Source organism: Schistocerca serialis, unplaced genomic scaffold (genome assembly GCF_023864345.2).
Source record: "Schistocerca serialis cubense isolate TAMUIC-IGC-003099 unplaced genomic scaffold, iqSchSeri2.2 HiC_scaffold_1458, whole genome shotgun sequence".
NCBI classification, from domain to species: domain Eukaryota; kingdom Metazoa; phylum Arthropoda; class Insecta; order Orthoptera; family Acrididae; genus Schistocerca; species Schistocerca serialis.
The window spans coordinates 696,798-708,885 of record NW_026047689.1 but is presented as its reverse complement, the minus strand read 5'-3'; the positions used below and the strand labels follow the sequence as shown (position 1 = coordinate 708,885).

The 12,088-nt window shown below is 43.6% G+C and overlaps 1 protein-coding gene across 2 annotated transcripts in view; it reads right to left on the bottom strand.

Moving 5' to 3' along the window:
- Window positions 1–2,250: 2,250 nt before the first annotated feature.
- The window catches only part of LOC126443339 (ankyrin-2-like), a 61,933-nt gene continuing 52,095 nt past the window's right edge, over window positions 2,251–12,088 (bottom strand). For both annotated transcript variants that reach the window (XM_050090932.1, XM_050090933.1), the window contains exon 6: window positions 2,251–3,538. In XM_050090932.1, coding sequence (XP_049946889.1) covers window positions 3,031–3,538 — 508 coding nt within the window. In that variant the 3' untranslated portion in view covers window positions 2,251–3,030. The remainder of the gene's footprint in view (window positions 3,539–12,088) is intronic.

The window sequence follows — 12,088 nt, the reverse complement described above, 5'->3', positions numbered from 1 at the left end:
TACTATTCTTGCCAGTGACTTAAGATCTAGTATAAATGTCCATTATTAAATAAAAATACGAATAGTACAGGCCTAAGCCAGGTTTTGTGACCAAGGTCATTACTTGTCTTAAAGGGGAGTCTGGCTAAGTTCAAAATTGTACTAATCCACGTAACACTGTTTATCCATCGTCACTCATTCTTCGTTCGTATCGTTTATTGAGGTATTTGGATATATTACGTTTCCTTTAATAGTAACCGTAGGCCAGTGTGTATTAATTGCAAGGTAAGCTTATTTACTCTTCCTCGTGAGCCTCCTACAGGTATCCAGCGTAGTGTTAACTTTACTCTGTTTGTAACCTGTGGAACGCTGTTGGCTGTTGGGCACTACTCTGCCCAACAAGACTTCTGCTAAGTCGTTCCAGTTAGAGCAATTGGTTACTTAAGTTCATTTTCGTCTTCTTTTTATCTACTAGTTTCACACAATAGGTAGAAGTTTATGCCAAATTATATGTATGGTCACATTTGACCGACATATATGAAGTTCCTTTTCATACATTCATTTATTTACAGAGAGAAGTTAAGCAAGAGCGCCTTATCTGATGCCTCTTGACCAGCTAAAATGCACACATCAAGAAAAGTTTTGCATCAACTCGGTTCGGAGAGTTTCGCAATATGTACAGAATCTGGAATAGAGCTCAACATAAACATCATTTCCTCCCTTTTTATTGCCCATAAAAACTACACACTGCATGTTGAACCACCATAGAACGAGACGTTCAGAGATGGTGATCCAGATTGCTGTACACACCGGTACCTCTCATCCCCAGTAGCACGTCCTCTTGCATTGATGCGTGCCTGTATTCGTCGTGGCACACTACCCACAAGTTCATCAAGGCACTGTTGCTCCAGATTGTCCCACTCCTCAATGGCGATTCGGCGTAGATGCCTCAGAGTGGTTCAAGGGTCACGTCGTCCATAAACCGCACTACCTATCCCAGGCATGAGCGATTGGGTTCATATCTGGAGAACATGCTGGCCACTCTAGTCAAGCGATGTCGTTATGCTGAAGGAAATCGTTACAAGATGTGCACGATGGGAGCGCAAAATATGGTCCATGAAGACGAATGCCTCGCTAATACGCTGCCAATATAGTTGCACTATTGTTCGGAGGATGGAATTCACGTATCGTGCTGCCATAATGGCCCCTTCCATGACCACCAGTGGCGTATGTCGGCCCCACATAATGCCACCCCAAAAGAGCAGGGAACTTCCATCTTGCTGCACTCGCTGGGCAGTGTATCTAATGCGTTCATCCTGACTGGGTCACCTCCAAACACATCTCTGACAGTTGTCTGACTGAAGGCATATACGACTGTTATCGGTGAAGAGAACTTGATGCCAGTCCTGAGGGATGCATTCACATATTGTTGGGCCCACCTGTACCACACTGCATGGTGTTGTGGTTGCAAAGATGGATCTCACCATCGACATCTGGAGTGAGGTTGTGCATCATGCAGCCTATTCCACACAGTTTATGTTGTAACACGATGTCCTGTGGCTGCACAAAAAACATTATGCAACATGATGGCGTTGCTGTCAGGGTTACTCCGAGCCATAATCCGTGGGAAGCGATCATCCACTGCATTACTGGCCCTTGGGCAGCCTGAGCGAGGGATGTCATCGACAGTTCCTCTCACTCTTTATCTCCTCCATGTCTGAACAACATCACTTTGATTCACTCTGAGACGCCAGGACACTTCCCTTCTTGAGAGCCCTTCCTGACACAAACAATGCGAACGCAATCAGACCGTAGTACTGACCGTCTAGGCAGGGTTGAACTACAGACAACACTAGCCATGCACCTCCTTCCTGGTGGAATGACTGGAACTGATCAGCTGTCGGACTCCCTCCGTCTAATAGGCGCTGCTCATACATGGTTATTTACATCTTTGGGTGGGTATAGACAACTCTGAACAGTAAAATGGACTGTTTCCGTGATACAGTAGCCAAAGTCAACATCTATTTTCAGGAGTTCTGGGAACTGGGGTGATGCAAAACTGTTTTTCATGTATGTAATTGGCTTAGAATAACATGTAAACATAATCTTAAATTACTCTAGATGAGATACAGCTCTGAGCATTGTTTGATAGATTGTTACATTGACTCTTAAGGCCAGATTAATAATATTTTACCTTTTATTTCTTTAAGTTGTCGTTATCTTACGGTTTCCACTTTGTGCAGCATACTACACGGAAGAACCAGTCAGTAATTGTTTTACCAAAGATGATTTATTTTCATGTATGTGGACTCCTTCAATGAAAATTTCTGTGGGTGTATGCCTTATCATAAATTTTGGAAATTGTTGCATTGTGAACACATTTGCATCTCCGCAAGACATGGACATAATTAGTGAGTGTGTTTCTCTTGTAAATGCTTGTCCTTGGCAAGTAAGAAAATTCTTGATGTTTTTAAGAAGTGCTGTAATATCTTTATGGTATTGTAAGAGGAATGGTTTGTTTTAGTAATCATTGTTATTTTTTCCACAGCTAATGTGATACTGTATCACAGTATTCTGAGACACAAACTAAGCCTCTATGGTTTCCTTGGGGATGACTGATGTTCCTGCTCAATACAACGTGCTCTTTTTCTGTTCAGATGACTGTCTTTGGACTTTCATCATAACTGTTTACTTAAAGTCATACTTGACGGACACTCACTGGCAGTGTTTGCAAACTGTGCAGTTGGCTGAATAAATAAATTGTTGTTGATTAAATTGAAGATTTATTGTTACTGTAGTCCAGCAACTTACCGCAACAGTACAGCGCCTTACTACCACACTGGCTGTGGTGTTATGTGTAATAGCATATTTTTACCAATTACTTTACAATAATGAATTTAGTTAAAAACATGTTTATTATTAATGATATACGTTTCAATTATTGTTGAGTTTTCATGGAAGGAAACTCGCTTCTTGCTACACACATTAGTGTATATGAATCTCAGATTGTCGCTACTGTGGTGATTTTACTAGAGCAGTGTTCTATTTACTTCAGAGGCGTGTATTGTAGTGCCAGTCTCGTGTTATCCTGTCTATCCAGTGTTGGTGGTTGAACTGCCTGGCGCGGTCCACTGGGGTTTTCCCCTTGTGATTCCTGGCCCCGCTGTCAGCCCCTGCATCGAGTAGTGCAGTCGCCTCCTCCGTGCGGCCATGCTCAGCCGCGAAGTGCAGCGGCGTGTCCCCGTCCACGTTCCTGGCATTGGGGTCTGCAGAGAACGCCGCCAGCAGCCGCACCACGGCCGGCCGGCCGCCCCATGCAGCCCAGTGCAGCGGCGTGTTCTGGACCCAGTTCCCGGCCCCCACCTCCGCGCCAGCCCCCACCAGACAGCTCGCCGCTTCCACGTGACCCTCCCAGGCTGCCCAGTGCAGCGCAGTGTTCTTGTTCCCATCCGTCGCACCCACATCAGCCCCAGCTGCCAGCAGCATTTGCAGCTCTTGCACTGTCCCATCGTTAGCTGCCTTGATCAGCCTCCTGCCTTTCTCCGCTGCAGAGAGGGCCCTACACAAAACACAGAAACTCTCATACTTTCCTTCAGACACACACTTCCGATGAAGAAGCGTATCGGAGTGGTACAACTGTAACCAATTCTAAAACTCATCTCTCTGACAACTGATAAATCTCCCATCTGTGATACAGAACACTGAGAAAGTTGTTTTATATTAACGTACAGATGCACAGTTACGTCATTCTCTCAAATTCTTCATGCACTCTCCACAAAAAATTCCTACACTCCAACTCTCAAGATACAAAGTTATCACATTTGGTCACTTTAATTCGTGATCGTTAGTTTTTTGACCTTAGAATTCTGTCGTTATAGAAGTTGTTTCCTTCCACTTCGTTCAGCCATTACTACATCTCTGTGTGCAGCAGTCCTCTCTGACACTTGCAAATGTGACAAATAATGCTAATGACGTCTCCTGCTATTTAAAGATAAGTTTCTGTTATTACAGGAGCAAAAGTAAACCCAATTATCAACAAGTTTCTTGACACAAACTCGTCAAACAGAGAAAGCTACTGTTAACCAGGAAACCATTTAGTAGTGACGTTTAGGGTACAGCAATGATACCAAACTGGACTCCTCTACCCCTACACACAATCACACTCATTGACAGATGAACATACACACAAGAACTAACACAAACAAACAAACAAACAAACACACACACACACACACACACACACACACACACACACACACACACACACACACGCGCACAGAAACATACACATAGAGAAAGAGAGAGAGAGAGAGAGAGAGAGAGAGAGAGAGGGAGGGAGGGAGACAAAGAGAGAGAGAGAGAGAGAGAGAGAGAGAGAGAGAGAGAGAGAGATAGAGAGAGAAAGAGAAACTTTCGTCTTATATTCCTCTGGCCGTGATGCGCCTTAAGGCGACAGCGAGATCATGAGAGTAAATTAAAGTTTAATGTACTTGTCTCGATATGACAACGTTGGAAAGTAAATCTTGTTTCGTGGAAAGTGCTGCAGTATGTAATTTACATGCGACAATCTCGCTAGGATGGTTCTAAACGAAAATACCTACATGCTGATACAACACACTGTGCGACATGTGTTCAGGAGAAGAATTTAGTAACATTTTCTGAAACTAAAGTCAATTAAGAAGTAATGGTAAATGACGTATTAAATTAATGAATCCAATATCCGCTGATCGATAAAATATATAATTCCTTTTTCTAGAAATATTTTGGGCAGACAGATTTGCAAATGTTGCTGATTCTATTGAAAATCATACAGCTGACATACTCAAAACTCATTTTATAGTTATGATAACTGCATGAGATAATAATGGTTCTTTTCTATATAGAGAGAAACAAACGTGAATCCTGAATGACTGTACAGGAACCAACAGCTCTGAAGCCCTTTTGACTCCCACAGTGTTTCACTTGGTGTGGTCCCGGTGAAGGCAGTGTATTTATGTTTGCCTGGCACATATGTTTGAGTGTATGTGTGTTTTGTGCGTGTGTGTTTTGTGCGTGTGTGTGTGTGTAGTCTGGTGAAGGTGTACCCACGGTGTGACACTGAATGTTTGAAGTAGTGCTACTTAGTTTTTAAATGCACAGATCACTGACAGAGTCAAAGTCACATCTCCAGATTCAAAAAACTCCTACAGATGAGAGCCAGTCTCTGAGCTGTTTGGGCAATTTAATACGGAGCTATGGAAGCTGCTTCACAAACAGGCGTTAAACTATCATTACTGGTACTTTAATGGTAATCATTTATAACCTGACCAGAATCAGTGACAATTTAAGACACTTGATCTACTACGGTTTCTCATTACGACTGTATATTTTGTGGAATCCCCACTTTAATTACAGCTCGTTGGCTCATGAGTACACCCAGTGCATGATCCCCTCTCCTCCAACCCAACAGATTTTCTGGGTGGACAAGATGCTGCAAGTCTATATTCTGTTAGATCAGTCGTATGTGGGCTTCTGGGCCACAAAGTTTATCGCTGTTAAAAAATGATCCGCTACTCTGTACTCTAAATCTGTTGCTGAAGCAGCCACACACAATTTCTACAGAGCGATGAGTCTTTGCCGTTCATATGTGTGGTTATTGGGGCTGGTATTGGTACCACCCAGCATGGGCGTGCCTCAACTGTGAACCGATGATAGCCACCTTCTGTACACGAGTGATCTCTGATGGGGTGTGGTGTAGCAGGCAATTTATTGAGTGGTGTTTCTAGCACTGATGTACAATGGATTTGGTGGAGACCTGCAAACCATGCCCAAAATTGAATGCATGAAAATGAAAACTACACGCCATAAGCTTTCCTAGCATTTTCTCCCATATTTTTGACAAATATTACATACATATAAACTTTGTTAGTAATAATGAGTCACTCCCAATTCTTTCAGTATTTAGCAGCAGTCCTTCCACTGCCCAAAAAATTTCCTAACAGAACACAGCCAGTGGTGTGTCACTTTCTATGTAATGACAGCATCTTCAAGACTGCCTTTAGTGTCACAGTGCTACAGTACATGCAGATGTAGGATCTCAAACCATGGGACTGACTGTGCTCCCATAAATTTCCTAACAGAACACAGCCAGTGGTGTGTCACTTTCTATGTAATGACAGCATCTTCAAGACTGCCTTTAGTGTCACAGTGCTACAGTACATGCAGATGTAGGATCTCAAACCATGGGACTGACTGTGCTCCCATAAATTTCCTAACAGAACACAGCCAGTGGTGTGTCACTTTCTATGTAATGACAGCATCTTCAAGACTGCCTTTAGTGTCACAATGCTACAGTACATGCAGATGTAGGATCTCAAACCATGGGACTGATTGTGCTCCCATAAATTAAAAGTTCGCTCTCTGCATATGGATTACTGTACGTAAAATACTAACAGGAAATGGGGTAACTTATGATTCACTCTGAAATGTAAGAATGACTTTATAAAATATTTGTTATACTTAACGGACTTTTAGCTGAATGATTCTCAAAACAGTGTTTTTCATTTATAATTTTGGCGCACAATTTTTCCTCTCTAGTGATGAAAAATAATGTTTCACCTCATGAAAGTAGCAGGAACACAAACCTACTATAAAAATATAATTCACTTATAATAAGATGTTTTGAGAGGCCCCCGGCCAGGGTGGCCGAGCGGTTCTAGGCGCTACAGACTGGAACCGCGCGACCGCTACGTTCGCAGGTTCGAATCCTGCCATGGGCATGGATATGTGTGATGTCCTTAGGTTAGATCGGTCTAAGTAGTTCTAAGTTCTAGGGAACTGATGACCTTAGAAGTTAAGTCCCATAGTGCTCAGAGCCATTTGAACCATTTGAGAGACAGTATGTGCCATAAACAATAATTGAAGTGAAATTAATCTAATGCACTAAGAAAGAAGAAGCCAATCACACTGAAAACAAGGAACATGCACTGAAGTGAAATGATACCCTGGAAAACCACTCAGAAAAGTTGAATTTGCAAAGTAATGTAATGAACATTAGTGACAGTTTAAATTTTGTTTCACATCACAACCGCAAGTTAGATTTCCTGCTTAGCATGAACAAGGACTTTAACAGATTTTTTAATCTTTCACTTTGAGAGACAGTTAATAGGATTTCTTTTCTTTAAAATAGTGATTTAGTGCATTGGTGATCAGTATATTTCGGTTTAGGAATGCACTTGAATTCCGTGTGTTTGTAAGTTGCTCTGTTGGTGAACATGTTTTTTCCACCATGCAGCTCCATTCATCGTTTGTCTACTATTCAGAATTGCAGGCAAAGTAAACTTGGAGGGATAGGAAACTGTATAATTTATCTGTGATGGGAACATTATCACAAATTACCTCCTACCTGCTGGTTCTGAGTTTTGTGGTCAGCAAGGGATTATTTAGATTATTCCCTGAAAAAAAACTGTGTCCAACTAATACTCGGAAACAGAATCTAGCTTGTGATTTATTAGATCTACATTGATCGAAGTGTATCTGCTAGATGCTTCATATGGAATGAGAATGCATTTGGACATAGCAGTAATTTCTTGTCTTTCGTGACGTTCAGTTCCGTGGCTTGAGATCCAACATCTGCAAGTCCTGTAGCATTGTGACACTAAAGATGGTCTTGAAGGTGCTGTCATTACACATGAAGGAATACACCACTGCCTGTGTTCTGTTTGGAAATGTTGTGAACAGTGGAAATACTACTGCTAAATGCTTTTACCAATGGTATAAGTCTTCATGAAAGTTACCACTTGTATCTTATAAGTAATTTTTGTGTCACAGCCGTCTAGCCTTTGAAGCACTGACATACGGTTATGTTCCTAACTAACTCAAACCATATTGTAAATTGTGGGAAAATACATAAGATCCGCAAGCATTTATGGATATGATATTTAGGCTAGTTTTATGAGCTGGAACTGTTTCGTAGTCAATTACTGGTCTCGCTGTTCAAACGTGTGCAGTTTTCTGCAAATTTTAGTTCCTGTTGAACTGCAAACTGATTTATGAGCATTTTCCTTACATATCTTCTTCATCTTGGAAACCTGAAGTCCTTGTCATATTACGAGATGTGATTTAAAATCAGAAGCATGTGATGTTGCTGGCAGCAGCCATCCCATACTAATCTGGGTATAGTGTTGTCATAAGATGCTGACTAACGATGACTGTGGATGCCTCGTTAATTATAACACTGTATATCATGTTAGTCACTCATCCGTTAAATCGCATTTTGCTCACAGTCATATTAAAAATTGTTTTTCACTCAGTCATATGCATTGTCAAACCCAACTATCATTCTCGCTGGATGTGATTTACAAGCTGAGGTCTGATATAAAATATATCTGTACATTCTGGCAATAGATCTGACATGTTCCTAGCTATAGTACTACGAAAACTGCATTGAGCTCGATTCTTTATGAGAAGCAGTTTTAATTGGTTGGTTGGTGTGGTGAGTAAAGGGATCAAATTACGCTGTCATCTGTCCATTACCCAACATTCAAACAGCTCTCAGGTTAAAAACATTACCAAAACGATTTCGGGAAAGTACAAGGCGAAAGACTGACTGGAAACCACACTGAAGAAGAAAACAAAAAAGGCTAACAAAAGTGGAAAACGTAAACTAAAAGAAAAAACAGTGGATGGTATCAGAACAATGCAGCAGATGGCCAGGACTGGGTGATCACAACAGGAATAAAGGATGAGCGAGCCACTCGGCAACACACTAAAACCTCCAGCCTTAAAGACATGGCTAGACGAACTTGGACAGGGAAAATACGAACACCAAGGCTAAAAAACAGCAAAGAAAGAGTGAGGAAGAGTTAAAATAAAGATAGAAAAAGCCAGATGCTCACCATTAGATTGTGTGATAAAAATTCCCCTCACAAATAAAACGTAAAACGATGTCAACTGTTAAGACATTGACTCCCAACACCGTTAACAGTGTGATGGGTAGGTTAAAAGTCCACTGCAGAGCAACTAAACTAGAGCAGTCCAGTAAGATGAGGACGACAGTCAAGTGGGACCTACAGCAACACTGAGGTACGTCCTAGCGACGGAGGAGGTGTGTGTGTGTCAGCCAGGTGCGGCTGATGTGGGGTTAGCAAAGGACAACAGACTCCCTGCGAGTGGCTTGCATGGATAATTATCACAGATTTGTATTCTCCTTGACAACACATAGTTTATTTGGTGTACTGACCGTGTGTCATTAAGCATCCCAGATCCTGAAAACTTTACAGCATAAGACCAACTGGAGATCAGTCTCCAGTGCGAAGATTTCCAGAGTTGGTTTACTGGTAGCATGTTTGGTCAGCCTGCCAGCAAGTTCATTGCCCAGGATCCCAGCATGTCCTGGGGTCCTAATGTAGGTCACCGAATGTCCGCTGTCGCCGAGGGCACAAATAGACTGCTGGATAGTTAACAGCAAAGGGTGGTGAGGGAACCACTGATAGAGAGCTTGTACGCTACTTAAAGAGTCACTAGAGATGACGAAGGACTCACCTGTGCAGGAATGGATATGCTGAAGAGTGCGCGAGATAGCTACCAACTGTGCAGTGAAAACACTGACGCAATCCAGCTAGGAGCTCTGTTCAGCATCTCCAACGTGAGCGTAAGTGAAGCCAACAAGAGCCATTGAGCCATCTGTGTAGACTGTTTCTGAGTCCTGAAACTCACCAACAATAGAGAAAAACTGCCAGTGGAGGCCACAGGTAGAACTGAGCCTTTTGGGCTTTGCGATAGGTCCAGACGAACCAGTGGCTGTGGTATGGACCACAAAGTGAACACATAGAAAAGTGATTTTTCTGACGTTCCGCCAGCACGAGTGGCTGGCATTGTCAAAGCTTCACCCTCCATTGCCGGTGGTGAACTGGAGCCGAGCTCGCGGCCGCAGACTATATGTACATGGCGCGCCAACGTCCCAGGGCTTCTCCGCCGTCATTTCCGGTGCGGTTCTCCTCTTGCTACCTGCGACGGTCGTTCGCTGCAGTACGGGCAGCCAGGATCCGTTTACCTTAAGGCTTTCCTCTTTCTTGTTGAAACTATCAGCGTGTTTTTGTATTTCTACAGCTTCTCTAAACAAGCGCGTGTGATAGTGCTTCTCTACAGCCAGAACTTGCGTGCCGGCGAATTTTATTACGTGGTCGGTCTCATTCAGTGCATGCTCTGCCATGGTCGATTTCTCCACCTGCCCCAACCTGCAATGTCGCTTATGCTCTTTGATCCTGGTGTTAATTGATCGTCCAGTCATTCCGACATAAACTTTTCCGCATGTGCATGGTATACGGTATATTCCCGACATTGCAAGTGGGTCTCTTTTCTCCTTCGCCGATCTAAGACACTCTTTGATCTTCCTTGTCGGTTTGAAAATCGTCTTTACGCCGTGTTTGCGCAATATACGGCCGATTCTGTCCGTCACTCTGGGAATGTATGGCAGAAAGGCCGTGCCCGACATTTCTTTTTCTGGTTCCTTACTTCGCCGAGTGTTTGGCTCTGTTACACTGCTAATGTAATTTGTGGAGTACCCATTGCTCCGCAGAGCAGTTTCCAGGTGTTGCATTTCTCGTTTGAGGTGTTGAGGTTCACATATTCGTCCTGTTCTCGTTACGAGCGTACTAATCATGCCTCTTCTCTGGCTGGGGTGGTGGTTTGACAGATTGAGCAGGTATCGGTCCGTGTGTGTCGGTTTCCGATACACGCTGTGTCCCAGGTTTTCGCCGTCCCTTGTGACCAGCACATCTAGAAATGGCAGTTTCTTGTCCTTTTCTACTTCCATGGTAAATGTTATGTTGGCACGGAGGCTGTTCAAGTGTGTTAGGAATTCACCGAGTGGTTTCCACACCACGAAAGTATCATCGACGTACCTGTACCACACCTTAGGTTTGCAAGTCGCCGAGTCCAGTGCCTGTGCTTCGAATTGTTCCATGAAGAAGTTGGCCACCACTGGACTGAGAGGACTACCCATGGCGACACCTTCCAGCTGTTCGTAGAAATCGCCATTCCACGTGAAATCGCTCGTGGTGAGACATGCATGGAAGAGCTTTTTGATGTCTTGCGGGAACATGGAACCGATGTGCTCCAGAGCGTCACTGAGTAGTACTTTCGTAAATAACGAAACAACATCGAAGCTGACCATTATGTCGTTTGGTGCAAGTTTCAGTTCCTTCAGCTTCTCAATGAAATGTCCTGAGTCCTTAATGTATGTGTCGGTCTTCCCCACGTGTGGCTGGAGCAGAGAGGCCAAGTGTTTCGCCAGTTTATACGTTGGTGAGCCAGGAGCGCTAACGATCGGTCTCAGTGGAACGTTGTTCTTATGGATCTTGGGTAATCCATACAGCCGAGGCGGTAGGGCTTCTGTGTTGCGCAGGTTTCTCTGTATGTCCGCCGGCAGAGAAGACGCCTTGATTAATCGATTCGTATTCCGAGTGATACGCTGCGTTGGATCTGCGCTTAGTTTTCGGTACGTCGTCGGATCTAATAGGTCTCGGATCTTTTGCTCATAATTTTCGGTCTTCATTACGACGGTCGCATTCCCCTTATCGGCAAGCAGTACCAATACACTCTTGTCGGCGTTGAGATTCTTAATGGCTTGTACCTCTTCTTTCTTCATGTTGCAAGCTGGTGGTTTTGCTCGGCGCAGTATCCTGGCTGTTACAGTGCGTATTTCCTCTGCCCTTTCACAAGGAAGGGTCCGAATGGCTGCTTCGGTGTAGGCAATGATGTCCTCCATAGGTATAGTTCTCGGGATGATAGCGAAATTCCCTCCTTTTTGAAGAACAGACACTTCCTCTTCGGTCAATTGTCGTTCAGTGAGGTTGACCACTGTGTGTGACATGTCAGGAATCGCCTTGTCGGTCTTCTTCCGGCATCTTTCAAACTTTTTCTTTTGCCGCTCAGTGCAGCGCTCGAGTTCGTTCTGCATGCTCCTGTGAGTGATGCTGTCGATCTTGTCCCAGTCGTCTCGATGCATTCTGCTACTTAGTTGATAGAAAATGCTCAGAAGTTCCCGATCCGTTCTTGCCAAGTCTCTCCGTGTTGTATGTATTCGCTCACGAAGAAAAGCTCGTTCCATTCTGTCGTAGATACGATG